Raw genomic sequence first — 14,652 nt, 5'->3', positions numbered from 1 at the left:
TTGTGAAACATTTCAAATGACAGCTTAGCTTCAAGGTTTGCTCATAAGATTTCCAGACTGAATATTGCTCATTCCCATCTAAATATTTAATGCCTCTGAAAGTTTTTTGGTTTATAGAAGGTAAACAGACCCCCCACTTCCCCACAGGTGTGTTATAAACACACTTCCACAAATAAACCAGCTGTGCAAGGAGTTTCACTCAACATCCCAAGAGACTGACGTTTCCCCACAGCTCACCCCAGAGTCTGAGGCAGAGAGCTGGCTTCAGGGGCATTCACCTATGCAGTCCACAGGGCCCTGTGCTCAGAAGAGATTCTGCTTGGTTTAATGATCAAATGCCTCTGATCTGAAACTCTTAATTATCTCTAAATAAGAGGCACTATCTTCTTCATTTTACCTTGATTCTAGAAGTTGTATATACAGTCCTGCCTGAAGGTTCTCATTCTGGCCAGCCCTGCACTTGACAGATGAGGTCCAGACAGAAAAGGTGAATTTCCACAAATTATATAGCCAGTAAGCAGAGGGGAAAACATGAGTTATAATCTCAAGCAGGTGTCCCCAACCCCTAGGCTGCCGACCGGTACTGGTCCATGGCCTGTTAGGAACTGGGTCACATGACAGAGGTGAGCAGCAGGTGAGCATAACCGCCTGAGTCTACCTTCTGTCAGATCAGCGGTGGCATTAGATTCTCACAGGAGCATGAACCCTGTTGTGAACTGCGCACGTGAAGGATCTAGATTGTGCACTCCTTATGAGACTCTAATGCCTGATGACCTGAGGTGGAAGAGTCTCATCACGAAACCATACTCTACCTTCTCTCACCCCCACTGCATCTATAGAAGAATTGTCTTCCTTAAAACCAGTCCCTGGTGCCAAAAAGGTTGGGGACCACTTATGTAAACTATCTAGTGTTCTTTTTACATAACTGTTTTCTGCTGCCTGCAAAAATATTCTGAATAATCTCAACATCGGCCAGGCATGGTGGCTCACCCCCGTAATGCCAGGATCTTGGGAGGCTGAGGAAGGAGGATCACTTGAACCCTGAAGTTTGAGCAGCCTGGGCAACACAGTGAGATGCCATCTCTAACGAAAAGGAAAAAAAATTAGCTGGGTGTGCTGGCATGCACCTGTAGTCCCAGCTACTCAGGAGGCTGAGGCAGGAGGACTACTTGAGCCTAGGAGGTTGAGGCTGCAGTGAGCAGTGGTTGTGCCACTGCACTTCAGCCTCAGCGACAGAGCGACACCCTGTCCCAAAAAAAAAAAAACAAAAAAAACTCAACATCATTAGACTCAATATTCTACTACCTGCAGGGACAATTTTGGGGTGACTAGAATGAATCCACACACACCCATTTTGGATTTTTAAATTTTGTCACATTATAGTCATACCACATATTTTATAACTGTTTTCACAAATTGTGAGACCACGGCAGCAGAAAAAGAAAGAATCTATTCCAGAACTCTATCATTAGCCCAGCTGAATGTCCAAACAATCCTCAAATACAAGTTGACACATAAATTATAAAAATAAGAGGTTTTATCAGCTACACTCCCAAGCATAGGGAACTGTACATTTAAAAAAAAAAAAAAAAGTTAGAAACAAAATCTACACAAAAGGTATTCACCCTCAACTTTTTTTTTTTTTTTTTTTTTTTTGAGACAGAGTCTCACTCTGTCACCCAGGCTGGAGTGCAGTGGCATGGTCTCGGATCACTGCAACCTCTGCCTCCCGGGTTCAAGCAATTCTCCTGCCTCAGCCTCCCAAGTAGCTGGGATTACAGGCGCACTCCACCACACCCAGCTAATTTTTGTATTTTTAGTGGAGACAGGGTTTCACCATGTTGGCCAGGATGGTCTCAATCTCTTGACCTTGCGATCTGCCCGCCTAGGCCTCCCAAAGTGCTGGGATTACAGGCATGAACCACTGCGCCTGGCCCACTCTCAACTTCTAATTGTGAAAGAAATGAAGAGCAGGCAACAACCACAGCTTCCCATCCATCTATCTGTGTGTCTTTCATTATGTGCTGTGAGTTTGTCACAAAGCTATCTCACTACATTCCTAATGAGACCTCAAATTACACTCAACATACCCTGACCAGCTTGTCAATGAGGACGCTTCCAGGATCAACTAGTATTGAGAGGAAAAACATACATCACCTGATCAAAATGACATATAGTATACTGCTTAGTAACATTCTCCTAAATCTCTTTATCTGAGACCTGGCAGAAAGCACACATTTTCCAAAGGAAAATAATCAAGACCAACAGCAACTGTAAACACCAATGCATTAGTAAATATGCATAAAATATAGGGAAGAAATTCCACTCAAACGATAAGCCTATCTGGGAACAAAAATCAAGATGCCCAGTTAAAGGAGAAGAAATCTGGTGCATTATAAATTCAATGCCTTAAAGTGGAGTGCTCTTTTGTCTGTTGCAGACATAGGTGATTTAGAGTTAACATAACAAAGCTTATCCTTAGAACTGACCCAGAAACTGCAGGAAAAGCCGCCAGGTGGCAGAATTTCCCAAGCCTCAACCAACTGTAGAGCAGTTGGTCACACCAAGAGTTGACCAGCAGGTGGCAGCATACCCTCAGTTTCTCAGTACCAACAGATCAGCTTTGTCTTCATTTAAAGCTTTTCATAACAACACACAAATGAATACACTTTTCAAACATCTTTTTATAAAGAAAGCTTTCATTTCCTTACATTCTGAATGTTGATCTGTAGTTCCATTTTGTAGTGATTGAAGTCTTTGGCAAGTTCATGGCCCTGATGATAGAAGGTAAACATCCCCTGAAAAAATGACAGCATCTAAGACACAGGAAGAAAAGAGATATTAGCACAAAAAAACTCAGGAGAAAAAAAGAATAATATAAACAACCAAGTGTTCCCCCCGCCATCTCCTTGTTATTCCACTGAAATAAACTGATTAAAGGGAAGTCACTAATATTCAAGTAAACCCAAGTACATATTATCTATTAATTGGTCTTTATAGAAAATGATGCTTTTTTTCCCTTAAATATCACAGCCATTAGACAGCTTATACGGCATGTTCTGCAGGAAAAATTGAATTATAAAGTCATCCATTTGCCCTCTTTAGTCAGGAGAAACCCAGTATTTGTAATTGAAATCTTATCACTATAGGTTGATACAATCTTTTAAGAAAGTAAAATCACAGAATCAAAGAGCTCCAGGCTCTCCCCAGCCACATCCAGCAGACTGCAACCCCTGTGTTTTGTTGACAAAGATATTCCATGACTTGCCAGGGGCAGCCTCAAACCCGTAATTAAACCTTTAGTTTTCTACCAACTCCCAACCTGTCTCTGAATTAGAGGGCTGTTGCCTCTGCTCCACATGTGAGTCAATAAATCTAAAGTGAAGAGAAGTGATCTGGGGAGAGAGTTAAGGAAATCTTGAGATTCATTTTCTTCCAAATGCCACACTGTGGGTGGTTAGGAATCTGGGGCTCTGACACCAAATGCCCAGCAGGCTCCATTCCCAACGTCAGCCATGACTTGTTATGGGACCTTGGGCAAATTATTCAACCTTTCTCTACTTCTATTTCCTTATCTCCTCATTGAGTTATAGTGTGGAATAATGAGTTCGGTACAACACTTAGAACAATGACTTGAACACAGACTGAGCATTATAAATGCCCAATAAAAGCAGGCCATTATTATTATTTCACATTAAAAAGAAAGCTTTGAGGAGGTTGAGTTTTTCTCTAATGGTTTAGGTTAATGACTATCGCTCCAACTAAACCATAGCTCCACAAATGCTCATTTTTAATCATTACTTGGTTATTCTTGTTTCTATAAACCATACACACAATGAGTAAATTGTATAGTGTGCGAATGTTATCTTAATAAAGCTGTTTAAGAAAAAGAAACCATTCAACAAGTCGATATTAAAATTAAAATGAATCCTGAGAATGAGTTCCAATGTTTTTTTGCTGAAATCCACATGAAATATCCTTTACATTATGATATATACATTCATGTGCATATATCTTCATATATAAACAACTGAAGCTACTAGAAAACATCTATATAATCACAAACAAAAATCATGTGTTTCTAATATAAGTAAAAAGAATTGTTAGAGTAACTCACAAAACTGTCTCAAATATTCCATATCCTGCTTCTAAACTTAGATTGCCATAAGCATTGTGAGTTGTGTTCGAAGTCATCTTACAAATGATTGTTTAAAGTACCAAAGTTTGAACTGGTATAAACAACCCATGTTCACTCAATCTAGTATAAATTATTTCAGAGAAATTTTTAAAAGATAGAGCTATAGGCTAAGGTGGCAGAAATTGCACCTGGTTGCCTTCCTTGAGATCATGTAGCAATGGGAATACTACGTGTTACAGTGCAAATACAGCTGAGAACCACTGATTTAGAGGCAATTCCTTGACTTCATGGCTATCTGTGTCTGCCCTTTTCAACATGTCTCTTTCATGTTTATGCACTATGGCCTCTAGTAACTATAAACCATAAATCAGATCTAGGAAGATAAATATTTATCTTATATTGCAAAAATCCACCAGCAAACAACTTGGCAATAATGCTCACAGGTTCCACAAACTCAAACTTCTTTCTTTCTTGGATTTCTTGCAGCTTACACACATACTCGAGAGACAGTTCATAGAAGTGTTGCCGGTTCTGCTCCACTTGGATATCTGCCTATGGTAAAATCACAGAGGTTAGTCAAACTGGAGATGGTGAAAAGTGAAACCCTACATCAGAGGTCATCACACTGTGGTCCATGGGCCAAAATACGGTGTGCTGCCTGATTTTGTAAATAAAGTATTGCAATACAGGCACGAGCATTCATTTATGTATTGTCTGCGGCTACTTTCCTGCTGCAACAGCAGAATTGAGAAGGTGCAACAGGAACTTTATGGTCCAAAAAAGTCTAAAATATTTACTATCAGTTTCTTTGCAGAAAAAACTTGTGACTCCTACTCTGTATGTTGAGGTTGACCCCCAAGAACTGAAAATCAAAGGGGCTTCTCTTCGTGAAAAACTCACCCCAACCACAACTGATGCCCCAAGGCTGAACCACATGCAATCACAATCAACAAACATTTCGATGAACAAATCTTCTAAGAACAAAGTCTGCCTGAGAAAGGGCCCAGCACCTCAGTGCTCAGGGAGTGATGGCGGCAGGTGAGAAGGAGCCAGCCATGGCAGCATCTCAAGAACCCGGCTCTCAAAGGTGGGCCAGGGCTGGACGCCCATCTGCGGCCCTCACAACGTCTGATCCCCTGGGAGAGAAGGGGGCACCAGCTGGTCAGGACGCTATTCCAAAAAAAGCTTCCAGCTTAGCTTGCCTAACTAGAAAGGAACTGGGAGAAGAGCATGACTCCACAGAGAACAGTGGAGAGAGAACTCATGTCCAAGAAACCATTCTTACTAGGTATCATGTGATATTTTTCCTAACTTAGCTAATTTTACTCTTAAAAATATTTATCTGGGCATTTCTCCAGAGAGGATATACAAAAGGCCAATAAGCACATGAAAAGACACTCAACATCACTCATCATTAGGATGCAAATCAAACTCACAAGGAGATGCCACCTCACACTCACTAGGGTGGCTACATCCAAAAAAGAAAAGTAGTGGTGTTCGTGAGGATGTCAAGAAACTGAAACCCTTGTGCATCATTAGTGAGAATGCAAGATGGTACAAGCACTGTGAAAAATAGTGCTTTAAGTAAAATAATATTGAAACATAACGTGTTACTAAGCTAACATGAAAATTTCTACCTAACACTCCTCAAAATCGTATTTTTGTGCCTTCATTAACCAGAACTCAATAGTTCAGCCACCAGCAGTTAACAGGCACAACTCCCAGCAAAAAATTAAAATAAATTTTTCCCTCAAATGAAAAATAGTATTACCACATGACCCAGCAATTCTACAGCTGGGCATATACCCAAAAGAACTGAAAGCAGAGACTCGAACAGATATGTGTACACCCCTGTTCAGAGCAGCAGGGGGCAAAGTGACCCCAATGCCCATGGATGGATGGATGGATGAGTAAATAACATGTAGCCAATCCATGTGTATAACGGAATATTATTCAGCCTTAGACAGGAAGGAAATTCTGATACATGCTACAACATGGATGAACCTTGAGGACATCAGGCTAAGTGAAATAAACTAGTCACAAAGGGACAGATACTATATGATCCCACTCATATGAGACACCTAGACTAGTTAAATTCATAGAAACTGCAAGCAGAATGACGGCTGCCAGGGGCTGGAGCCGGGGAGAATGGAGAGTTATTGTTAACAGGTACAGAGCTGCAGTCTGGGAAGATTTTTTAAAAAGCCCTGGAGATGCATGGTGGTGCCAGTTGCAAAACAATGTGAATGTACTTAATATCACTGAGCCACAGACTTTAAAATAAAATCATACATTTTATTGAAATTTTATTCACGTTTTATAACCAAAAATGTATTGTTTTTGAAAAGCATTTAACACACTTCAAACACATTTCAAAATGTAATAAAAAACATTTCAGCAAATACTTTAATATATATTACTAAGCTAAAATGAGAATTTCTACCTAACACTCCTTGGAATCATATTTTTGTGCCTCCAATAACCAGAGTTTGATAGTTCAGCCATCAGCAGTTAGTTGGCACATCTCCCAGCAAAAACACTGTAATTTTGTTGACTACTTAATAAAGACATAAGAAGGGTGGTTTCCTCATCTGTTATTACTGCAAAGGCTCTTGAAGAAATTTATACCAGCATCAGATTTATCAATTTGATTTTATCTTTTAGCAAATTCTCTCTCCTGGTTGTTCTTGCTACTGTAATTACCCTTGCATTACCAGTCAACCTCTGTCACCACCCCCTTCACGTTCTGAAAATCCAGAACTGTTGTGCCACATGCTCTGTGATTCAATCACCAGAATCGCTGGGATCACTGGCAATGATGGCAGCAGCAGCCAGTCTGGAGCAGCCGCTGTGAGGACACCAGCTGCAGAGGGCAAAGTGTGGCCAGGGCTGCGCACTCCATGGTGCCTGTGGGGGCCAGAAACAGGCAGGAGCCCCAACTTCTACAGAGTTATCAGGGCAGGAGCCCCATGCTCCCAGACACAGCTGCAGCTGCACAGCCACAGCTCTGGACCAGGGCATCCCTGTGCTCTTGGGGGCCGGCGAAGGCCCACTGCCCCGCCAGCAGGCTCAAGAAGTGCCTGCTCCTGCTCCCTGGCCTCTCCACGCTCCTGGCGCCTGATCCAGTGTGGAGCAAAGCTGTAGCCAAGCCCACGTACTGTTGCCACCCGGCCAGGTATGCATGCACACAGGGTGGTGCTGACATGCCAGAGCCCCTGGTACCCCCAACCTCCGGCTCGGCCCCCTCTGGACTTTGGATGCCAACAAGCACAGGAGGGAGGCCAGGGGGCTGAGAGCAGCTCGACAGGGGCCTGCAGGCACCTCTTGGCGCAAATACCTTGGGCGCCGTGGATGACATGTTGACAGCTGCGGGAGACAGGTTCCTAGGTGGGAAGGGACAGGTCCCTGGTGAAACCCCACCTTCAAGCCAGGGACAGCCTGAAGCCTGGGAGCCGCTGGGCTGCCAGTTCTGGGTTGAGTCTGCAGCAGGGGATGAAAACTTACAGTGCTTTTTCCAGGCCCACTCATGGCTGCGCATGGACCAATCAGCACACTTCCTCTCTTCTGAGCCCAGAAAAACTCTGGACTCAGCCAGACTCAGAAAGACATGGGGACTACCAGCTGTTGGAAGGAGCAACCCCCTGGGGGGTCTCCTCCACTAGTCAGGATGACCTGCCTGTGGAAAGGAGCTACGCACTACAGGTCTCCTCTACACTGAGAGCTGGACACTCATTACGTCGACTTGCCTGCGGAAAAGGGCTACTCACTTCAGGTCTCCTGAGAACTGTTCTGTTGCTCAATGAAGTTCCCCTGTACCTTGCTCACCCTCCAGTTGTCTGCATACCTCATTCCTCTTGGATGTGGGACAAGAACTTGGGACCCAAGGAATGGCCAGACTGAAAGAGCTGTAACACAAACAGGGGTGATCCTCCCCCTCCCCTGCTCACTACATTGTGGGCGATGAGAAGGAGAGAAGAGCTGCAGCCCTTCAGGGAGCCCAGACCTAGGGGCTCCCTAAGCCAGGGCTGTGACATCCTCTTTGGGGCTCTGCAGTTCCTGGTGTCTCCAAGTTTCCGGGTGCCACCGTGTTCCCCGGTGCCCACAGTGGAAGCGAACTGCAGTATGCCTGGTCCAACCACAGCCTTGCACGGAGCCAGTGCCTGTGCCTGGAGCTGCCTGCCCCACCACAGTTGGCATGCCTGGCTGTGCACAGTGGCCGGAGGACCCTGAACTCACAAACCCCTCGCCACTCCGTGCCTGCCTCGTCCTTGGCAGGCATGAGATCCAGGCCAGTAGCACAAGCCGAGTGCAGCCTGCCAGGAAGAGCAGGCAGAACAAGCCCAGCGGGCCAGAGCAAAACTCGGGCAAAGGCATCCCCAGCCACAGAGGTTTCTGGCTGGAAAAGTGACATCCTAAAAATCCTGTGACAACAGCCCTCACTTACAAGAATGCCATGGACGTCCAAGTTGTAACTAGGGTCATAAAATGATTTCCTTCAGCCTGACCAAATCTAAAAGGCAATCACTATACGTTTCACTACTCCAAGCAAATCACTAGTTTTTAACAAATACACAATTTCAATTTGATTATCAACTAATTTCTAACCATTCCTGCTGTAAATATATGTAAGAAAGTAGACAAGTCTCACATAAAGTTATTCAGGGAATCTGCTTCTCAAGTAGATTATTATTATACTAAAATATTATCATTTGGCTACTTGGGAAATAAAAATAGACTTCAAAAATAAACAAATGAAATTTTCTCAAATATCCAATACTTGTTACAACACAACTATTAAGTAGAATGTAGCGGTGTGGATGGAGGTAGAAGATATTATGCCCAATAAACATAGAGGTATAACAGCAAGGCCTAAGAGAACTGCCAAAATAGCCAGCATGGTGTATGCCACAATTTTCTCCTGGTTTTTTTTTGTTTTTGTTTTTTTTTGTTTTTTGAGACGGAGCTGTCACCCAGGCTGGAGTGCAGTGGCCCGATCTTGGCTCACTGCAAGCTCCACCTCCTGGGTTCACGCCATTCTCCTGCCTCAGCCTCCCGAGTAGCTGGGACTACAGGCACCCGCCACCACACCTGGCTAATTTTTTGTATTTTTAGTAGAGACAGGGTTTCACCATGTTAGCCAGGATGATCTCGATCTCCTGATCTCGTGATCCACCCGCCTTGGCCTCCCACAGTGCTGGGATTACAGGCGTGAGCCACCGCGCCCGGCCTTCTCCTGAAATTTTCAATGGAAACGAGGAGAAAATGAATTATGTACGTTTCTAAGCCTTTGTTCAGTATCATTCTCTGCAACTCTTATTAATCTCTTGAGCATCTTAATTCACTGAAAATTAGCATTACATTAACCACTGCCAAAAGTAATGAATATCCAAACCTAACATTTTCCCCTTTAAAAATCATCCTCCCTATTAAGGGCTTCACACTTAAAATAGAAGGCTGTTTCAGTGAGAGAACATAAGTTTGTAAAAAGCAAACAGAGCAAGATAAAAAAGTGTATGTAATTTAAATGAAACAAATTATTCATCGTTGGATCTCTTCATGTTTCTGGAGGTTAATTATCCTTGGGACTGATAAATTGCTAGAGCCCCAGCTCACGGTACAAGCATCTCCACACTAGTTCATTCAATAAATATACATTAAGAACCTACTCCCTAACAGGTACTGTTCTAGGAACTGAAGATAGAACACTAAATAAGACAATGTTGTTGCCTTCAAGAAGCTTACATTCTAGTGGAAGAAGCCACGTAACAAATGCACAGTTTGTCAAACAGTTTTAAGACTATGAAAAAAAATAGGCTGGGCCCTGTGGCTCGTGCCTGTAATCCCAGCACTTTAGGAGGCCAAGGTGGGTGGATCGCCTGAGGTGAGGAGTTCAAGAGCAGCCTGGCCAACATAATGAAACCCCGGTCTCTACTAAAAATACAAAAAATTAGCTGGGCGTGGTAGTGGGTGCCTGTAATCCCAGCTACACAGGAGACGGAGGCAGGAAAATCGCTTGAACCTGGGAGGTGGAGGTTGCAGTGAGCCAAGATCTCACCATTGCACTCCAGCCTGAACAACATTAGAGCAAAACTCCATCTCAAAAAAAAAAAAAGGCGGGGGGGGGGAATGTGAAAAAAATATATAAAGCAGAGTAAAGGGGACATTCTAAATAAGAAGGTCAAGAAAAACTTTTAATAAACTGACCTCTGAGTGGAGAGTATTTGGAAAAGTAATTGAAGGTTCGAGACACATGGATCCCTGTTGAAAACATACCAGGCAGAAGGAAAACAAATACACCGACCCTGAGTATATACTATGCTGACCCCAGCTGGGTTGGGTGTAGAACATATAGGATCTTGTGGGCCCTGGGGCCTCTGGAGAAGCCATTAGGAGGGTTTGGAGAAGAGAGAGTCATGAGAAGTGGACACACTCTGATTATATTCTGGAACTAAAGAGGACATACTGATGGACTAGATGGGGAGTGTAAGAGAAAGGGCCAAGGTGACTCCAAAGATGTTGCCTAAGCAAAGTTTAAAATGAGATACCTAATGAGAAAGTGAAGTGGATTTGGAAATTTACTTGGGGATTGAAGATCTTTTTTAGGATACCTGAAAATGGAGGTGAGAGCAAACACAGGTAGAGAACTGCTAGCATAAAGGGGGCCTGTAAAAGCTGCAGCTGTCATCTGAAAATTGACAGAGGGCAGGAGATGAGGGAGCACACAATAATATGCAACAAGGAGAGAACAGAGCCCTACTCAAATTACTGCAGTAAGGATGAAGTGGTGTAAAAGCTCCTTTCTCTTTTATGAACTGTCAAGTGCCATCCAAATGTCAGTCAAAGGTATTAGAGACACAAAAGAAAAAGTCACATGTGGATAATGTCAAACAAACCATACACACACAGAGTATGTAACTAAATAGCTAACATTTAAATATAATCCAGGTTTACACAAGACTTAATACTGTGTCATTTTGATAATACTTCAATAAGTGTTTATGACAGTAGTACATAATGTCCAGATTCCTTACGTGTTAAAAAACAAGGAAAAAAAAAATACAATTTTGTGGGATGAGACAAAATCCTAACAATGGCAAACAGCATTATTTTTAATAAAAGCATTATGTTTTGAATTGTAAACAACTGAGTTTCCATCCAAGTGTGTGAGTGAGAGAAACAAATGGCAGGGGATTTAGAAGTAAACAAAGAGAAAATGAAAAATAAAATAAATTCCTTCCTGCTTACATATGGCTGCCTCCAAAATAAATGAGTCTATTAATACAAGTAAAACAGATGCTCTCTTTCCAACAAAGCTGAACCTCCTGAATCCTTAGCATTAAATAAGATTAATGCTGCCTTCACATAAACGCATAATGGTATATGAGCTTATTCAATTCATTTCTTCAAGAACTCCCGAAAGCCTATTAACTGATCTATTCCTGCAAATAATATATCTGTTCTTCACTAATGCTGGTTTAAAGTTATGTTCCTGTAAAATAATACTCAAACAAAAAATTTACTACTATGAATCCACACCTCATTCATCACTACAAGATGTATTCATTATTTTGTTTTGTTTCACAAGGACTTTTTTCTTAATTTATGACAATACCTGTTCACTTTTTGTTATCTCTATAATGCCAGAAGAAAAGTTATCAAAAGTAAGCACATTTTTAAAAGACATGTATTGCTTATCAAATTTTGAAAACTTAACAGAAAAATAAGAAATTATACCTCTTGTAAATGTGAGTCTTTCTTTTTTGCTGATAAATTCAAATGTTTATCAATTAGACTATAATTCTTTTCTGTCTCTTTGTCAAACTTCTTTTTTTCTTCCTACAAATAAAAAAAAACTATGATTAAACAGAAACAAAAGGATACACATGGTTAATCCACTGGGAAGCTCAAATTATGAAAAATATCTGAAAATAAAACAAAGCACCACTCTGAATGTGATAAAGCTATCTAAAAAAAACATATCTGTACCAAGCCTACTGCTTAATAATCAAGACAGCATTAGGATAGAAGAGACACTTTTATTTCTTCTTTTAATGGACTTTTTTCCAAGCCTATGTTATTTTTCAGTTCTTCATACTTAGCAGTGTTAAGAATTAATTCCATGTCACTAGCCCCTCACCAACCGAATGAAACAGAATACATAAGAAAAATAACATAAAGCTTAAAAAAGCAAACTTGCTCCAGATTTTGGCACAGAAGTGGAATTCGTTTAAAATGGAATAATAGCCCAGTGGCTCACACCTGTAATCTCAGCACTTTGGGAGGCCAAGGCGGGCGGATCACCTGAGGTCAGGAGTTCAAGACCAGCCAGCTATGGTGGTGAAATCCCATCTCTACTAAAAATATGAAAATTAGCAGGGTGTGGTAGCACACACCTGTAATCCCAGCTGCTCAGGAGGCTGAGGTGCAAGAATCACTTGAACTCCAGAGGCGGAGGCTGCAGTGAGTCGAGATCACACCACTGCACTCCAGCCTGGGCAACAGGGTGAGACTCTGTCTCAATCAATCAATATGTTTTACTCCAGATTTTCAAAAAATCATAATACATAATCAGTGTTGGAAAAAAAACATCTTGGGAAAGATCCTCCCTAATGGTCCAGTATGAATACAGGTTAAGTACTCCTTCTCTGAAATGCTTAGGACCAGAAGTGGTAGAGATTTTTCGATATTTTTGAATTTTGGAATATCTGTGTATACAAAGAGAGGTATCTTGGGTATGGGGCCTAAGTCTAAATGTGAAATTCATTTCTGTTTTGTATACACCTATCACACATAGCCTAAAGGTAATTTTATACAATATTTTTAATAATTTTGTACATGAAACAAAGCTTATGTACACTGAACCATCAGAGAGCAAGAGGCCAGGTGTGGAATTCTCTACTTGTAGCGTCATTTCAAATTTTGGAGCATATCGGATTTCAGACTCAAGATAATCAACCTGTATAGCAATAAGATTCTCTGACCAGAAATGTCATCTACTTTCCCAAACCTTTCCAGTGATTTCTGTAATGCTATTTAAAATATGAATCAATAGGTCAACAGGGCCTAAAATAATATTGACATACCAGTACTCACCCTTTGGTTAACATCACAAACGTTTCTTAGGTACTGTCTAGAATTAGGACATACTCGCATTCCTTTTGCTATAGAAGCTCTTTGAGAAAATAAGTACACACATTTATAAATGCAGAGAAGACGGGCTGTCTCCCCTAAAGCTGCCAGCCAACTTGATAGATTTTTAATAAACATTCTTGAGTATCAATGAGAGCACACCATGTCCTCATGCTGTCAAAATGTTTCCATTAATTTCAAATTCTCCCTAACTCTCCACACCTCCTAAAAAAGGAACATTCTCTTCCCTAATTTTCCAACTTGTATTTTCCAAAGCAAAAATAATGAACTATTCCAGCCTTTTCTGGTATGATTTCTTTCCTGTTAGGCAAAGAGATTAAACAAAGCATGTTAATTCTCTACTTCTTTTGTTTATCTTTTTTCACCACATGGGACCACACGCTGTTCTTCTGGAAACCCAGGACAGTATGTCCCCTGTCAGGTCATCTAAAAGCCCTCAATTAATTCCCCCACACTGATGGAGGAGGAGAGACTCAGGAACTGAGGTTTCTTCCCTTTTCTACTCCAAGGTTAATTACCAACTAGCTGCACAACTTAAAAAAAAAAAAAACCATCTGACAATACAGAACCCAAGTTTTCTTACCAAAAAGATCAGGGACTTTTCTTTAACTGCCTCATAGATCCAGACCTAAAATTCTGTGATCCTACAGTTCACCCATGTGTAGAAATGGAACCAAAAAAAAGCAGAAGTTCTATTTTAACCTCTTTTACTTAATAGTCACTCTTTTGTTGATACAGAGGACCAGAAGACTTTATTTTTCTTTATGCTCTAGGTTTTTTTTTTATTTACAACTAAGTCCAAGGTTTTGATATTACATGGTTACTCTCTTTTCTGCTTTTCATTATGCTCTTCCACTATTTTAACAACTAACAGAAAATAAACTGAAACAAACAGATGCCCAGTACCTAAAAATGTCCACTATTTTAAAAAGTTGATGTTGTAAAGTACACACTGAATTAGGTGTCAGAAGACCCAAGCTGCAGTCCTAGCCACTCATTACTCTGTGACTCTGTAACAAGGTCACAAACATTCTCTGAGCATCTGCTTCTCAGATTTAAACAAAAGACAAATGGAAGTCAGGCCCCTGTATTTGCCCACAAGACTGCTGCAAAGCAAGGTCACATACTAAGAAGCACTATCACTGCAGACTAATACTTACCAGGAACATGGAAAACATTTTTACCACCTTATTTGATTTAATCTGAATCACAGAAAGGGGCCAAGGAAGGGGTGATGCTTTAATCAGCAGTCAAAACACCCAGCACACTCAGCAATAGAAGGCTATGAAAATCAACATGTGGGTAAAGTTGGGAATGAAAGAAAAAGGAGACATCAAGCCTTTATGAAGAAAGAATTTAGCCAA

General features: G+C 41.4%; 1 protein-coding gene across 4 annotated transcripts in view; it reads right to left on the bottom strand.

The window, feature by feature from the left end:
* Positions 1-14,652, bottom strand: part of ARHGAP10 (Rho GTPase activating protein 10) — a 336,765-nt gene that overhangs the window by 201,321 nt on the left and 120,792 nt on the right. For 2 of the 4 annotated variants that reach the window (XM_002815196.5, XM_009240367.4), the window contains exons 5-7: positions 11,873-11,974; positions 4,580-4,690; positions 2,712-2,816 (exon numbers count right to left, since the gene is read on the bottom strand). In XM_002815196.5, the coding sequence (XP_002815242.2) occupies positions 2,712-2,816; positions 4,580-4,690; positions 11,873-11,974 (318 nt within the window). The remainder of the gene's footprint in view (positions 1-2,711; positions 2,817-4,579; positions 4,691-11,872; positions 11,975-14,652) is intronic. The other 2 variants (XM_054554568.1, XM_063723687.1) reach the window with 1 other exon arrangement.

The sequence above is a fragment of the Pongo abelii genome, chromosome 3 (genome assembly GCF_028885655.2).
Source record: "Pongo abelii isolate AG06213 chromosome 3, NHGRI_mPonAbe1-v2.0_pri, whole genome shotgun sequence".
Taxonomy (NCBI): Eukaryota; Metazoa; Chordata; class Mammalia; order Primates; family Hominidae; genus Pongo; species Pongo abelii.
This window is presented reverse-complemented; position numbering and strand designations above follow the sequence as displayed.